We start from the raw sequence: 17,422 nt of genomic DNA, 5'->3' as shown, positions 1-17,422 counted from the left end.
CCAAGTCTTCTAAGACGAACCACAAAATATCAGGGCTAACAGATCAAAAAGGTGCCTGCCCAATTTGTGTATAAACAAAGCAGACACATTCTGTTGGTATAAATTCTCACAGATTTTTAAATGTTTTCACTTGAACACTCTTTTACAACCTTCCTCAGTTACTGCTCAAACAGGCAGGAATTAATTTTGTCTGCAGTTTGTGAGCATATCAGACAGCTTCTTCTGCAGACAACAATAATTACAGAACATACATACTCTTTTCCCCCTCACCAGTAGCCTGTATTTACTGATATGCCTTTTTGCTTCATGTAAGTAAATCAAATCATTCACAGTAAAAACAAAAAATGACACTGAAAACAGAAAAAAAGAGCTCATCTTAGCCCCCAAAGACTCTGCAGTAAGCATCCTATTTTTTGCACTTAACGTTTAACATTCATCCTGATGCTGAATTATTGAATTACGTTCACAGAGACCCTAACTTCTAGAATGATATTGTTTGCAAAAGTACTTACCATCTGGAGCATATTTTGAAGCTATTCCCAAAAAAATCCCCAATGCAAAAAAAAGTGAAAAGCTAGAAATGGCAAAGCAAATGAGAGTATTTTTATGTCTGTTGGCTTCTGCCTGGTGGCGGTGCTGATCCACTGGTAAAGATGGGAGTCTTGTCCGGGCTTCTTGTCTCGCAGAGGTAAATTCAGCTGCAGCATGGGTCTGCGAAGGTGGCGGGGGACGGAGAGGGGCAATTCTCCCTGGGACATACCCTGAAGACCTGTGACTGCTACCGTTCTGAGGCCGGAGGAAAGCAGGGGAGCTCCCCCTGGCATCAGGGTCTTGCATGTTATAAAGTCACTGGAACATGCACACACACATAGAGGACAAAAAAAAAAAAAAAGAGACAGGCTTTCAGAAGAGTACAATGCATGATAAAAACCAAACAAGCAAAAAACTAAAAGCAAATTTAAAGCCACATGCCTTGTTAAGAAGAACAGCCACTGAAACTGGCAATTTACAAAGTATCAGTCACTCAGTTGCTACTTACTGGTCATCTGCCATGGTATAATAGCTTGAAACAATAGTACATATATCTTCAACAAAATTAAACTCAAAACCATCTGGTATGGGAACACAGAACAGCACAGACTGTTTCTTTGTAGTTCCACTAGGTATTCCTCAGAGTGAATAAGAAACAAGTTGAACAATAAGAAAGCTAGCAACCCTTTCTTCCCCACAGTTATGCAAAGAATGCCTAAATGTATTTCTTCTGCACGCAGAAGCTGAACAAACTCCTCATTGTTTTCCTTTATGGAGAAGAAGCTGAAAGAGACAAGCCTTCCTTCTCCACTGGAAGCAGCAAAAAGCATTTACACTTAGTATGCAAAGTACCATAGTTTTATTTATATTCACGCTGATGCAACTTAGTCAACACTTTTAATTAGCTGAGGCATATAGAGCCTGCAACTCTTAATTTACTCACAGCGGCATTTGTTTGCTAGTAGGGGTGCATCAGGAATGGTCCTGTAAGAAAGGCATCTGCACCTGGTTCAGCAAACCTCATGGTTTTCCCCATTGCCAAGATGCCTGGGTTTGGACACAGAGCCTGGCAGCAACATGACTGCTCCATAACTCTGTACCTATCACCCAGAAGCGCATGCTACTTTTATTTCAGTTACTAGTATTGTTTCCATCTTTTTCTGAAGCAACCAATGAGAAAACCCCACCAAAAACATCACTGCCTGGCTCATCCTCACCAGCAGCCTACCACACTTACCTGGTTTCCTTTAAGAGACACAAAACTGCATCTGACTTATCTCAGGCTTTCTGGTCAACTGTGTTGTATTGTACAGAGTATTCACAGAGTTGGCATGATTTCTTTTTATTAACATTTCTTAGGGATGGCGTTTTTTGAGAAGGCTGCTCAAGTTTCAGTTAACTGAAACCTAACTTTCTAGACTAAATCCCCTTCAGGATTTAGGCATAAGTCGTGTGTATTAAATAGCAAAATGAATTATGAAAATAAAAACTACCAATAACAGAAGAGCATAAAGATCCTCTTTCTCTTCCATTAACAAAGGGAAGTCTGAGCTATACTCTGAAGTGCCAGGCACGCTGGTAAAGGAGAAACGTGACAACTGTAATCTTATTCTGAGAAGTAGCAAAGAAGCCTTTTGTCTCACATGCTGCAAAATCTGATACTTCACTGTTTCAAGGCGAAAGAGTTGTTACTATGGAATGGGCTGGATTAGCCTTTCATGAGAGACAATGCATCTCCAGATGTACGTGCAATGACAATAAAGGCCCTGAAACATTAACTGGAGTAGTTATCCTGGAGTGCAAAAATTATGCCAAGTGCTCCAGCAGTGTTTCTCACACCTGCTCGTTGTAGCAAATTGATTTTCACCATTCTCCTTTCTGTTCTTTGAGAAACTGTTTCCCAAACCTAATCCTCTGCTCTCAAGCTTAACCACCCAATGTATTACGAGCACTGCAGAACAGCTTGCTTTCACCACATGTGCTTTTTTTACACTCAGCTAGTCATTTTTCAGCAGTCAAAACTCAATCATTTCTATGTTTTAGAAGTAGTGTTAAAAGCTGACTAGAGAAGGAGCTGTTCAACCAATTCAAAGGCATTATCTGTGTTTAGCTGTAACAAACACTGAAGTACCTTTTTCATTAAAAATTTAAAGAAATTTGAGGCAACATTGAGATTTTTTTTAATGGTTTGGATCCCCAGCTCCTTAAACTTGGTTAAAAAGTGTTCAGATGATGCATTTATCACACTGACGAAATGGTTACAGTGTTCATTATAACAGGATACAAAGAGTTATCAAGTTTGTTAATTGCACAGCTATATCAACTAAATCCAGAACAGTTATGCAAAACTTAACTCACCTTTACAAAATAATTTAACAACAATTTTGCCTGCTAAGGCCTCTTCAAGTACTGTTAGCCCTTTAAGAAAAGTCATTCATTACAATAGACATTGAAAACACTTGTGCCAAATCTCAAGCATATTTTGTGTGTACAAAGCATTCAGTCTTGTTTGCAAGCCTCATTCTGCAAACTGTAAAAGTTTTCCAGCTATCCCACTCAAGTGCTAACACAGGTCATCCCAAGGATGGGTGGAAAAGAGACTGCAGGATCACTGTCTTACCCATTACAAAATAAAAATAATGAAACAAAGCCATAAGGAGATACTTAGAACAATCAAAAGATTTACTGTATATTTTTCCATTGCAACAGGAGTTACCATTTCAACACTTCCTTCCCTCTTCCTGTGTTACTTGAGATTCTCTAGCTGAAAGGAGGATCTTTTCTATCGTGTAGAACAGCTACTGGCTTTTCTGTAAAACTGAGGCACACTGATAATCTGATTCAAATTATTGACTTATTTCCACTCTGTGGAAGTCTTCAGATAGCTCCACAAAAATGCAAGTGTAGTAGTTGGCTATATGGTCAGTTACACCCTAGAGAATGCAGGGGAAAAAGAAAAAATCTGCCTGAACTATTTAAATACCACATTGCCTTGCAAGTTCCCACGCACCCAAATTTTTCTATGTAACACTTTCTTTCTCCACTCAAGGTTTGCCATTTCTCTTTGACCTGTGCCTATCCTGTGTTCCTGTTAAAAACGGGGGTTGGCAAAAAATGTTGAGATCAGAGGTCCCAGGAGACCATCTGCCACTAATAATACTAAAGAGGACTGACTCCTGTTACCAAGATCTCCTAAACCCACAGAAGTAGGAGGTCTCCTAAAGAAGCTCATGGTTTGGGCATCTCCTCCTGATGGTACAGTCCTAGACAAGAACACCACCACTTCTACAATTGTACTGTAGTGACAATTGTACAGAGTGATGCATTATTTTATTTTGCAGCTTGCTTCAGAGTGATTTCAATAAAAGTTCTTGCACAATATGCAACCAATTACCTTATCTAACAGTTATACAGAATTCAGTCTCTACAAACCTGTTATTTGCCATGCCATTCACACAGGCTGCTATCTCAGTATTCCCGAACTTCTCACCCTTCAGCCTTCAACAGGGTATCACACAATATTTCAAATCCATTATTCACCACAGCTTTTAGTCAAGGCCACATGTAAGTCTGTACTTCCAGCTCACCAGTACCAGTAAGCTTCCAATGCACAGATTCTGCTAAGAGCATCTCAAGATATGCCTGTTACCACCCATCTGCTTGAAGGCTATGGTCTTTGCATGCCGCTTTTTTGCAAAAGTAGTGCTACTCCACACAACCCAGATTTCTGCTTATGCACCCCTTTCCACAACATAAGCAAGTAAGCACTTCTCATACTTATCACAACAGCCAACTCAGCTTAAATGACCTTTAAAAAACAAAACAAGCAAACAAAAAAAAGGAGTTTACTTTGCACAGCACGTAAGTAAAAAGTGATTACTTTCAAGTCTGGTTTTGCCAACAGAGCAGCTGAGCTGTGTGGACAGCAAAACTAAGCAGGCAGACAGCAATAAACCACTGAGCAGGCTGCAACATCTCCAGTCTCCTCACGTACTGCTTCACCACTTTTAACTTGTGCCACTACTACACATTCATACAAGCCCACACTGTTCCACAGTGGCAGAAACTAGAAACATATGCACTGTACAACCCATCGGAACCTCCTGAGACATGAGCGTGCACCCAGAAGTGAGCGGCATGCTTATCTGTTACTTGGTTCAGGACTGGTTTCCTGGAAAGGAATTGGATTCTTTCACAAGGTAATTCAAAACATCACCCAACACCATTCAAAATGTGAGAAATACACCACGATATTTCACACTTTTGCCAAAATTTTAGTATAACAAAGCACATCAAACATGCTAAGAAAACTGCTGCACCCTTGTCCCTTCTCAAAACTTAAAGAAAGTACACTTCCATACTGTGCAAATAAAGTAATGCTTACCTTAAAGCACATTTTAAGGATGCATAGTTCACAGCTCTTAAAAATAAAACAAAAGAGAAACTAGAAGAAACCCCACTTCTGTTGCTCTGGGCTATCAAACACCACTAGCTGTCCAATTACCACACCATTTAATCTCAAAGTATAATCCCTATTAAGAAGACGACTAAGGAAGGGTGGGGGAAAACCACACACATAAAGGGAAATATTTCCTTATGCAATACAGCGCTGCAGTGGTTAGTGTTGCTTTCCTGGCACAGGCACTTGTCTGGTATGAGATCAAAGGGCAGAGAGAAACCCAAGAGAAGGGAAAGGGACAAGAAGTCAGTATTTGAAAGCTCCTAAGTAGCTACAATTACTGAACAGAAAGTGGTATAAAGCAACCTCCTAAAATGACATGCACACCTTCACAAGCCTCCAAGCTGGTCAACTACAATGGAGATACTGATTTCAGGACAATGTTTCAAGTGCCTTAGAAGTCCCCAGTTCAACAAATCTTAACCTCACCATTATGAAAATTAATGACTCCCAGTAGACACACCGGGTGCCCACTTGCTTTCCTACCTGGTTCCACATTTTCTTCCACTGCTTTGTTTTGAAATTACACCTATTCACTATAATTTTCACTATATTTGTAGGAACCTACTTTTCCACCCACATGTGCAAAAGCTGGAAAGTATATGTGCACAGCGAAACACATTAAGACAGCTAAGTAACTGTTGGAAATCACAGCAATGTTTATAACAGCTTGAAAAATCTCAGCTGACCTAAAAAAAGCTTAAAAACTCTAGACATCATCTATCACGTATGCTGTTTGCTGCATGCCACCACTGAGTCTTCTCGCTTGCCCAACAGTTTCAGAAGAAAATCAGGGGACAGACAGCAACAGTCAGTGAGAGATACAAACACAGTAAGAATTATAAAACTTTGTCAAAAATAAGTTATCTTGCACCAGATTTTCTGAACTTCCTGTGTAGCAACTATTAATTTTTACTGAATTTTTGGCACACAGAAAACACACAGAATTGCATGATACACAGCCACTAGAAACTACTTGAGCTGAGGACCACACTTCATTAAAAAAGTTTTTCCAAAGTACCACTGATCGAGAGACAGAAGTGCAAGCATGCATAATATTTACAGTAAAAGACAAGGTCTGTAGATAGAAGTAACCTTCACCAGCTGGTCTAATGAAATCTTTTCAGCACACAAGTCTTTCTCTGGGTCAGAGGAAAATTTCAAACCTATTTATATGACTAGGGAAAGTTTAATTACGTTTAGGTGATATGCAAAACAATTTAGATATCTATGGATTAGAAAGGATGCTGGGGTGGGGGGAAGGATGGTGAGAAGATTTCTTCCCAAAGGAAGTGGATAAGTAATTTGTAGCCTGTGCAATGTGAGTTTGTCTGTGGGAACAAGCATGAAATTACAGCATGTCAAGCAAAACCACTCTTGGGTTCATGGCCTACAGCATATAGGAGAGCCATGAATTTAGTTCCTAGCCTCTTCTGACTGTGTTTGGTAGATCTCTGTTAAGGATGAGGATGAAAGATCAGAGGCAAAGTGGGGTTTTGTACAAGAAAAATGGTTCCTCTCCCTGATGACAACTGGGCTTTTGTCCTTCACCCACAGTTTGTGTGAGTGAGCTCTGCAGCAGCCACTTGATCTCACTTACATAATTGTCAGGAAAGCATTTAATGCAGCAGATGAAATATCTAACTTTTCAGGAAGTTCATGCATAAAATTTAAGGATTTTTTTTTTGTTCTTCTGCACAGATGTGTCTTACTGCAGAAACTGCAGGGACATGTTGATCTTTTCCAATTCCGGGACACCAAACATTATCCTACAAGCATTCAAGTGTTCTTAAGTGACCAAGGCACTGCTATATTCAGTCAGCTCTAATACACAGGTAACATTTTCATATCTTAGCCACTGGAACAAAAAAACATAAGCCAGAAGCCACAGCCTTGAACTGTGGTCTCGTGTATCTAAAATGATGCCTGACAATTCCAGTGACTTTAATATTTTCCCCTTTTGTTTCTTTTTGACAAAGTGATTCTTTATAAATCACTTACAAATTGGGGAACTCTATTCCGTTTTTCATTCATTGTTAAAATAGCAGCACATTCTGCTGGAGGAAATTATTCAGAAACCATTTGTTTCTTTGCATACAAGTAAATCAACCAATGACCTAAATACAGAGGATCTAACAGAGCACACTAGGAAATACGGCATGTATGCTGAAACAGGCAACATGAATGGAATAATTTTTACTGTTTCTCTCATTTTTAGAAATGAAAGACTTAATAGCTTGCATAAGAGATCAAGAGTGGAAACTTGCATTTTAAGCACCCATCTGCCATTAGCTGGCTGTGTGAGTCACAGCTTATTTGGGCCCCAAGCCTGTAACATGAGAAAAAAAGTGGTCACTGGCCTCACAGGGACATTGTGAGAGTTAGTTTACAGAACACTTTGGTCTCCATCAGCTCAGCGATGCATCCGAGTAGAAGCTGACTTTTAAGCAAATAAATAGCTCTGTTTAAGTCAACAGCTTCCGCGTGAAAGTAACAGATTTGCAGCATTGACCTCAGAGAACCTGAAGATGATGTTAGGGGAAAAAAAATGTTTTTGGACTACTTCTCATACAGATGATAAGAAGTGGTATCACCTACAGATATCTGCAGCCTCTAAAAGAACACAGATCCCATCGAAAACATCTGTGTCTTAAGATTTCAGTGCAGAAAAATTTTCTATGTAATGGTAATACACTTCAGAGAAGTAAAGTCCAGTTTACTTACTGGCACTACCTTGAAGCAGATGAAGCAGAGCTCTGACCTGCAATCCATTCATGAGGAAGAAGGAAAGATTAGATATCTATTTTCTTATTAAATTAGAAAAGCTCTCATAAATAGATTATAAGCATATATGACAGTACAGAATATAACAGGCAGTGGGGAAAAAAGAGTCAGATCCCATATTTAGCTTTGGTCAATAGATATAAGCAGAGATATTCCAAGAAACTCCTGAGTGTATTGACAGAATCACTTAGTAATCAGTGGGTTGTCGCGTTTAAATTGTATTTAAAACACAAAACAGTAGTATTACACGCTCTCTTCCATATCAATGTATGCATTTCTTTCTTCTTCATCCTGGTTCTTTGTACTTACCCTGGTTTTCTTCTTAGGTAAAGCTCTTAAGGTCTTACGATTGTTTTTCAGCCCAACTCAAATTTCAGTAAATGATATGCAACCCCTTATTCTGCTTGCTTGAAGGACTGTCTCTGCAGTTTTTAATTACGCATCAGCCACAAAGAAAACAATGCTGCTTGAGATGCTGAATTGCTCTAGCTGCACACCCACATTCTTTCAGGGCTGTCTTGCATTTTTGTGAGCGAAGTTAAATGAGTTTGCATTAAAAGATAATTAAGCTAAGAGCTCCAAATCACATCCACATCCACAGCTGTGACATCAGCACCTCTTAGCTGTTTGAACCCCCAAAGGATTCTTCATCCTGGAAAAGGATGACTAAGAGAGAGGATATATGACACAGGTCCATACAGTCAGAAGCAGTGCTGAGAATGCAAATGACTGTTCATGTCTCTTCCAAGAAAAAGGGAAAAAAAAAAGTGAACAAAGATGTTTCTGAACCTGACTCAGTACTGGATGCTACGGACTTCAAAAATTTACATAGGTTCTAAGAGCAACAAGGTCACAGAAGAGAAGTCAGTCAAGTATTGTTTTATAAATGATACTGCCTCAAGCTTAGGAAGTCCTTGAACCGTAAGGTATTGGAAGCTGGAAGCAGTAGCAAGATTATTTAGTGTCTTTACCAGACATCTATTACTCATCACTGTCAGACATCAGTTAACTGTCTGGATGGACACTTTGTCTGATATGATGTGGCCATTCTTTTACTATGCTTTAAGATCTCATTTAACTGTCGTCTTCTGCCCCCACTTTTCCAAATCACCTCCTCCTACAAGGGCCAAATCCCTCCTCAGCTCAGCCACTGCGACTGTCTGTTGACATTATCAGTACAAAATACACCTTTATCTGACTGCTTAAATTAACATGCCAGACTGACATACACTAGCTGAAACATAGGAACAGTTTTAATTTTACTGTAGAAATGGTGGCCTCCAGAAAGACAGGGCACATACCAGCTAAATCTGTGAGAGCACAAAGCCTTAAAAGTAGCAGTCTTGTGAAAAGAGTTTCTACATCTAAGCTAACGCAGGACAACCTGACTCTATGTCTGAATGGCAACCTCCTCTATGGCTCTAAGGCATCACAGAACTGCTTAAGTTGAGAGTCTGGTGAATAACAGTGATTTAATTACACAACATAAAACTCTTGTACAATTTTAGAAAACAAAAGGGATTTGCCATCACTTCCCTTATGCTGTTTGTGATTTTTGTAAATTTGTGATATCTCAAAACAGAAGTAAGTCTTCAGGGGTAAAACAAAGCCTTCTAATCCACCATTAAGCATGCATTCTGCTGAGCTGTTGGCTGTATTCATATTTTGGATTACTGTGGTAAATTCCTTTCTAGGAAACTTCATGAACTTTGCACCCAACAGCCAAGCCCTGCAATATCCTGCCAGGTGTAGCTAGTCATTTTGCATGACTGCACTACTTTTTATTTTATTTCTTAATCCCATATGCCAAAAAGACAGAAGAGCTACTAGTACATTCCTTTTTGTTAACCTCTGCACAAAGGAGTATAACCAGTTACAAGTTCTAAAGCATTCATCCCTTAACATCTTCAGTGTTTTTTCCTGTCCATATTGGCAAATACATCACTTTTCTCCCTCACATCTTTCTTCAAGGTATCTAGTTGTCTACTCCCTCTCCATTTCCTTTCTCAGTATTACTATTCCAAGAAAATACTTCTGTGGATTTCTACACCCACATCTACAAACAATTCATTCCTATTTGGCTTGCCAAAAACATCTCCGTTAAATCAGTAGTGAAATTCTTATTAAAAATCCACTGAGAATGGATCAAGTCTAATCGTGATTTGATTCCAAACAAGAAATTGTGATTTGCAATACAGATTTTAATCACGCTTTGATGTATACTTTAGGCGATTCAATAGAACTGCCTCACTAATGCAAAGAACAAGCTTATTGATATACTTCAGGCTATGCTCCTACCATGTAGTTTTTTAATAGAAAGTGAGATTTCCTAGATAATTTTCCCACTAATTTCTGTCAGCAGTTTTTAAATCATTGATGCAAGCATGGAGACAGCAAAAAACAAGAGTTGCTGCAAGGACAAGGACAAGCTTCCTTGCAGAGATGCATGATGTGGCCCTGCAGCTGAGGGGCTCTTTTAGCTCTGGGGCAGGGGTTGCAGGGGTGTACCTCTACAGCTGCAGAGGCTGTAGCATCAGCCCCCAGCAAACACTGGGGAACAGGTTCGCCCTCCTCCCCAGCTTCCCCCCATCTCCTGCACAAGGAATAACAAAATGGAGGTGGAGCTCTCATCCCAGCAAAGACAGAGGTCAGTGTCTTCCCAGAGGTAAAGAAGCAAAGGGTTACCTCATGCTCAACAGGTAAGATAAACATAACTGAGTCACTGAGTAACATTCCTGACATTTCTAATTCCCATCTTTCCTTGCATGGAGGAAAAATAATGATCTGCAGAAAACTGCTCATTTTCTGGAGGTGAGACTTCCACACCATGAAGCTCAACTGACTGACTTCAAAATGCACAAAAACAGTATGCTAGAACTGTTTATTAAAGGTTTTTTCTGCAATGTGCTGGGCACATGAGAAAGGAAGTTAAAGACTGTGCTTGGTATCAAAAGCAAAATAATAAATTATCCATAATCAAAGAACATTTCTAGTCCAGATTATCCAAAGTATGTAGGCATCTACTTGCATCAAGGAAATAAAACCTCCCAACCTCCTTTCAAGTACAAGCTAATAAAATATGCATCAACTGAGATTTATTAAAAAAAAATTAGAAAAAGCTGTAAAATAACCAAGGAAGTCCCGCAATTAGTCTTTCAAGCCTCTATGATTAGTAGATCTCCTTGTGCTGCACGTATTTTTATATTCACGCCTTAGAAGAAAGACAACCTTTTTGTTCCCTTAACCCATCTGCTGATTTGTCAGTTTGGAAGCCATGTGAGCTGTGCCACCAAACAGTAACTCTTCTCATTATGGGACCACTTACAGCTGGGAAACCTTTAGTGGATTTTACAGGGCCTGCTGAAAACAAGTTTTTCCACACAAGGGTCACCATCCTCTACTGCTTAGTGTCTCCACCAATAAGCAAGAAGTCTGAGGAACAGGTTAAAAGCTTCCAGCCAACCCTCACTACCACTTTCCCCACAAATCATTGTGGGGCTAAGGTGTTAATGCTCATAATGAAAGAGACCTACAGCCCAGCACTGAAAAAATATCTGTCCACATCTCAAAGCAGCACAGGCCACAGCTACCATTCAGATCAGATGTTAGATTTCAGAAGACACTTCCAGAGTCTCACTTCAGCAAGAACCACACAGCAGTCCTCTTGTCTTTCCCCCTGCCACCTCTTCCTTCTTTTTTTTCCTGAATCCCTTCGTAGCTGGGGCATTACTTGTGCTTTACATAAAACTGTTATTCTTCTGGATACTTTGCATAGCTCAAGCCCCTGACATACCTCTGCTGGATGCTGTATTAGTAGGGAGAGAGCAAGAAAAACAGGCCCAACAAACTTGATCTGGCAGAAGACTTCACATTTGTGCTGGCATTGCACAGGATCCATGTAGACAAAGCACGTCCAGGAGCTAGACTCCTAAGAACAAAGATTAACCTCCCCAGCTCCCTGCTGCTACCCATGCGCCATTTCACATCAGTAAGGCAGATAAGGTGTTACACACCTTTTTTCTGTGATTCATCAAAACTTGACAAATGCCACACAAATGTCTGAAGTGCTGCTTTATCTTCATTGCATTGCCTTTGTCAAGCCCCAGGTACTACTTCGTTTTTATAACTCTTCAGCAGTTTAAAATCTCTTACCTTTTAAAAAATCTGTGCACTAATTCATGATTAAATATAAACAAGGATACTGTCTTCAGCACACCCCCCCCCCATCTAAGCTGTGATGTAGCACAAATGTAGGGAATTCATCATCGCACACCCTCTTTTATTAAAAGGGTTGAGATACACAACTCCCACTGTTTTTCCCATGTTGCTGGGCAAGTAAAGTAGGCTGCCAGTTATCAGCCATAAGAAAAGCAATCCGTAATAACCCAGGCACTCGGGGACGCCTATCAGGACAGGTCCCGGCGGAGTTAGTGCCGTTGAAAAGCTCTGAGCCGAGCCTTGTTTCCCAGAGCGACTCCGGGAGCATTTGGTCAGGAGCGCTCACAAAAACCTTGCCGAAGGCAGCCCCCCACCGCGGCACCTGCCGCCGGACCCCGCGGAGGGGCGCGGAGCCCACACCTGCCAGCACACGGCGGCACGCACGCACCCACGGCCGGGGGGCACACGGCGCCTCCGCACCCAGCGCCCGAGACGCGCTCGCACGGCCCCGGGCGGAGCAGGCGGCTCCTCCGGGCAGGCGCGGCGGCGCCCACCGCCGGCCCGGCCCTGCCCTGCCCGCCCTGCCGCCGGCTGCCGCCGCCCCCGCTCCGTGCTCTCCCCTCCCTCCTTCCCCCCCTCCGCCGGCTCCGGGAACAAAAGAGGCCGGTGCCACAGCGGCCGGCTGCAGGCCAGCCTGCCGTGCCGACAGCACCGTCTCCGCGCCGCCGCTCCCCGGCCCCGCCGCTGGCGTCTGCCCCGGCCCCGGCCCCGGCCCCGGCCCCGGCCCCGGCCCCGGCCCCGGCCCCGGCCCGGCGCGCACTCACCTGGGCCCGGCGCAGCGGCGCGCTCAGGGAGGCGGCATTGGCGCTCCCCGCCCCAGACACGGCGGGAGGCCGCCCCGCCGCTCGTCGCCTCCCGCCGCTCCCCGCCCCGGCTGCCGCCCTTACGCAATTGGCAGCGGCCACAGCTCCCCCCCCCCACCCCACCCCCCGGGGCGACGATCCCCGGCCCCGAAAGGAGGCGGCTGCGCCCCGCCGCCGCCCCGCCTCCCGCCGCCCCCGCCTCCGCGCCGGGACTGGGCGGAGCGGGGCCGTCCCCAGCCAGGACCGCCCCGCCCCCTCCGCGCTCAGTCGGGCACCGCCCTGCCGCCACCGGCCACCCCTGGCCCGGCGGGGCTGCTGCAGCCCCGGCCGTCGCACCCGTCGTGCCTTGGCCGGGGGCCACCTCCTGCAGCACCTGGGGCTGGCGGGGCGGGAGCGGGCACGGGGGGCGCTTTGCACCTCTGCCCTGACCATAGGCTCTCCCCCGGGCGGCGTGGAAAAAAGCTAAATAACAGCTGAAATACCCAACACAGCGTTAGATGCCCATGTCCGATTTAAAAAAAAAAAAAAAAAAAAAAAGCAACCCACAAAAAACCAACCCACCAAAAAATACCCCCCGCAAAAGTCCACAACAGACGCGCCCAGGTGCTGCGAGGGGAGGTGCGGAAGGTCTCCGCAGCTCGGGAGCAGGTGGAGGAGCAGCAGGGAGGCAGCGAGGGAGGCAGAGCGTGCTGTCCCCCAAGGACACAGGGGCGGACGTGCCCAGTAAGTCGGGGGCGACGCTGGTAAAAAGCAGAAAGGTACGAGTCAGTTATTATTACATGGAGGCTTGCTGGGCTGAAAGGGAATAGGGAAGAGAGTTACTTACGAGCGTCGCAGCCCAGGCGGTCTCTGACATGGGAAAAGAACTTGCTGGAAAATCTCGTTCTGCCTTCTGGTGAATCTTTTCTAAAGTCCAATTTGCAGTAAAATCAAACTAAACCCCAAAACGTTCTGAACTTCAATGAACCAGTGCCTATAGCTGTTACACAGTGAAGAACACCAATCTGGTTTAGAAATTCAGAAGGACTGCGAAGCTCCAGGACTTAACTTTGCTGGGGACCCAGATCTCCAGGGCACCTCAACCTTCCAGGCTGTCAGCTTCGATGTAGATATGACAACGGGCTTCTCTTAAGTTTGGGACCTCCCACCGTTTCCAGTGCACCAAGGCTGAGCCAAACTCATTACAAATGAAAAAAAAAAAAAAAAACAAAAAAACCCAAACCAAACCACCACCAAGAACATCAACAAAAAAAACCAAAGCAAACCTGCCCTGATCAGATTCGAGATGTTTTCAGTGACATGGTTTGGGAAGTATAGCCAGCGTTTTTCAACATAATTATTTCCTTGGTAAAATTCCAGACAGCTGGAAACGAAGTGGTAACTCATTTACATTCCTATAAACACTGGCCCAAGTAACTTTAGTTCTAGCGATTTCTTTGTTTACCAGTAAGCATAGCCTGTGTTTGCTTACAGCATATGGAGACATCTAGTGACTAAATAATAAACTGCAAATCAACGTCAGTTGGTCTGAAATCTTAAGAGGTTGTACCAGGATTGTCTGCTCACAGTATTTCACTAGGGCTGCAGCATTCAGGATGGTAAAACTGCAAACCACCACGCCGCAAAATAGCAGTTGCCATATGTAGGGACCATGATGGAATGAGCAGCTGCACTAATTCAGGTGGTGACTGTGACTGCAGCTCCATGGCGCAGGTTCAGCTTCAGGCCATAGCTTTCAGGACTGAGATGTAGAGTAATACTTCACTCAAGACAGAGCTTCGTCTGTATAGACACAAAAGGGGTTGGTTGGGACAGCTCCTAACTTGCCCTTCTCACTAAACCACAGTGAAGGAAGCCCTTAGGTGTATGAATAAGGCAGTTTCATCTTCACTTTCATTATGTCTCCCTGTTTCTACTCCTTCTTTAGCTTAGTTTTTTTTGAACGCCCAGAAGCACAATCCTTCTAACATGAGTGGTTTTAAATCTTTGCCTCATTTCAACAAATGGACATGCAAACTGAATATTTACGTTTGCCAATGACTTCGGCTGAAATAAAATCGAAGGTAGTTTATCTTTGCTTAACGTGAAATTCAAACATTTCAGCTGAAAAAAATGCCCAGTTTAAAAAAAAAAGAAAAAAGAATCAACATGGCACTGGACATCCATTTTACACATGTAAAAATATGAAATGCACATGTCCAATTATTAATTCGGTTGTCTTGTTTCGATGGGCAAATTGCGAAACTGTAGCAAATAAGTAGTAGCTCTACTGTTTTTAGTGCATGCGCTGTTTTTAGTATGTGTCTGACCTTCTGAAAGTTGTTCTTTTAATATCAACACACTCTTTCAATCATCTTTTGTCATATAATCCTGTATAAAATATAATGCTGAATTATTCCTCAGGAATGCCGGTTGTAACAAAATGTTCTTGCAATTTAATTTGTGGAAATCCCTGTATTCCATAAATTATTTAGGATTAAGTCTTTCCTCTCCTTTGAGAAATTATTTTCAGTTAATATGGTGCTTCCACAAAAAATATCTGTGAAGGTAATTTTGCCAGATGGATATGTTTTCTGTTCTCATTAAATAATAGAACTAAACTCTTCAAATGTGTTATTCTTGAAATGCTTTTGTTTTTCATTAACACAAAGCACTTCTTATCCACCAGAAAGACAGAGAGTATTTACTTTTTATATACTTGCATACGGAATGAAGAAACACAGGCTGCTGATCAACATTCCCAGTCACAGGCCTGTGAAGAACTCATTTCAGTGATACCTGGGTAGATGTTTGCTAGTACTACTCTAGGGGGGCGTAAAGTAGAAACACTTATACATACTTTAAGTAGTCTGATGCTAGATATATTGCATTGTGTGTATGTATATGTATGTGTGTGTGCGTGCATATTTCAGACAACACACACAATGCATACTTGCCAGTCTTAGGCAAATCACAAATACCTGTCAGCTGTAAAAACACTAGATTTCTTATAGAATGGAATTATCACACAACAGCTTTAATTCTTCTAAAGTGACAGATAAATTTGAATAAACTATCCCTAAACCCTGTAAGTATGCAAAAGATTGGACTTTAAGATTACCTGAGTGTTTGAAATCTCTGTATCAAACCCAAATGATGCACTAAAGCATTACATATCCAGCTGGTATGACTTCTTCCATCATACTGCTTTGGGTTTAAGCAGACAAAGCCTTGGCCAAGTGTATAACCCAAAGCTTTAAAACAGCAAAAGGTACAACTTGAGAGAGCTCATTGATGAAGTCACTATGGTCTGATAATTTCAAAAAAAGCGAGAAGGAAACAAACTTTTGTCCTTCTGAACAAAAAGAGGTACTAGGAGATGGGGGGGGGAGACAGTGGTAAGTATATCTAGTCAGCAGTTAAAATTATGTCCTAGTCTCTGAATTCCTATGCAGTTCCTTGCAATTTAGAAAATCTTACTGTTGGTCTATTGAGATACAAGGGAAAACATACATATTTATTTCCTTATTTAAGCCTTTCTGACATATGTCCCAGGTACTCTGTGGTAATACCTTTTCCATGTAGTAGCTGGGTTTTAAATTATCATACTAAACACATGGATTTTAAACTACCTCTCTGGGAGTCTAACACATTGGGTGGCAAAAAGAAGTTAAGTTCCTGAAATAATACAAAGGCTGCCTAGGATGAGGAGAGGTTTGCTCTTGGTAAAAGCCTGTTCCTACTTTGACATACTGTGCTTCAACCAAAGTTAACAGCATTTAAAATATAACAACAGTTTAAGGGAGAAGACAAGAGTTTAAAATATATACTGGGGGAGTGTAGAGTTAATCTGTAATCAGGTTTTACTAGGGAACAGTTTCAGTGTACCGTCTTCCCTTGCCCATTGAAGGATCATGCCTTTTTCTTTATGCTTGTCAATACAAACCCATATACAGCTCATTTGCCTTTTGCAGGTCTACAAAAAAGTGTGGAGAAAGTTATTAGATAATTAATTTATTATTACTGAAATTAATAACATTAACAGCAAATAAGAAAAACCTGTGTTATGTGGCATATACATTCACTCATTCAGGGATCAGTCCTTACCTATCTTACACAAAAAGTCTTTTATATCAGTGACAATGACTCTCCCCTACAGCAGTGATGCTGATGGGAGACATATGGCCTCAAGACTGCAGTATCTGCTTTGGGTGCTTCAAGAGGTTCACCAGCTTCCCTAAAACTTACCCTAATTACCCAATACTGAGTTCTGCCTAAATCCTGCCTTTTGGTCCCCCTCCACACTTTGGCTGTTACCAAAAATTTTACAGTGGAGAAGCACATCAGAATTTCAAAAATTTCATCTAATGATGAGAAACCATTGAAACCCAACAACAAAAAGTGATAAATTTTTACTGTCTTTTAGATTATCTCCTCTGTAATCAGACACTGACAATGATTCAGCAAAACAATTTCAAAATTCCTGTTAATGAAGGGAGTATAGGCTGCACTGAAAGTTGAAAGGAGGATTAATAAATTGGGTTTGTAAAAGAATAGTTGAAAATAAACACCAAGACCAAATGAGAATGGGGTATGAGGAACCAGATATACATAGATGGGAAACATGAAGGGGAGCAGATAACTGAGA

At 42.2% G+C, this 17,422-nt stretch overlaps 1 protein-coding gene across 3 annotated transcripts in view; it reads right to left on the bottom strand.

Annotated features, from left to right (window-relative positions):
• Window positions 1-13,892, bottom strand: part of CEMIP2 (cell migration inducing hyaluronidase 2) — a 51,469-nt gene extending 37,577 nt beyond the window's left edge. For 2 of the 3 annotated variants that reach the window (XM_064439619.1, XM_064439621.1), the window contains exons 1-2: window positions 12,757-12,876; window positions 513-849 (exon numbers count right to left, since the gene is read on the bottom strand). In XM_064439619.1, the coding sequence (XP_064295689.1) occupies window positions 513-837 (325 nt within the window). In that variant the 5' untranslated portion in view covers window positions 838-849; window positions 12,757-12,876. Of the gene's footprint in view, window positions 1-512; window positions 850-12,756; window positions 12,877-13,621 lie in introns of those variants that run through there. The other variant, XM_064439620.1, reaches the window with a different exon arrangement.
• Between the last annotated feature and the right edge of the window lie 3,530 nt (window positions 13,893-17,422).

The sequence above is a fragment of the Phalacrocorax carbo genome, chromosome Z, assembly GCF_963921805.1.
Source record: "Phalacrocorax carbo chromosome Z, bPhaCar2.1, whole genome shotgun sequence".
NCBI classification, from domain to species: domain Eukaryota; kingdom Metazoa; phylum Chordata; class Aves; order Suliformes; family Phalacrocoracidae; genus Phalacrocorax; species Phalacrocorax carbo.
Note: the sequence above shows the minus strand (reverse complement) of the source record. Positions and strands in the feature narration are given on the sequence as shown.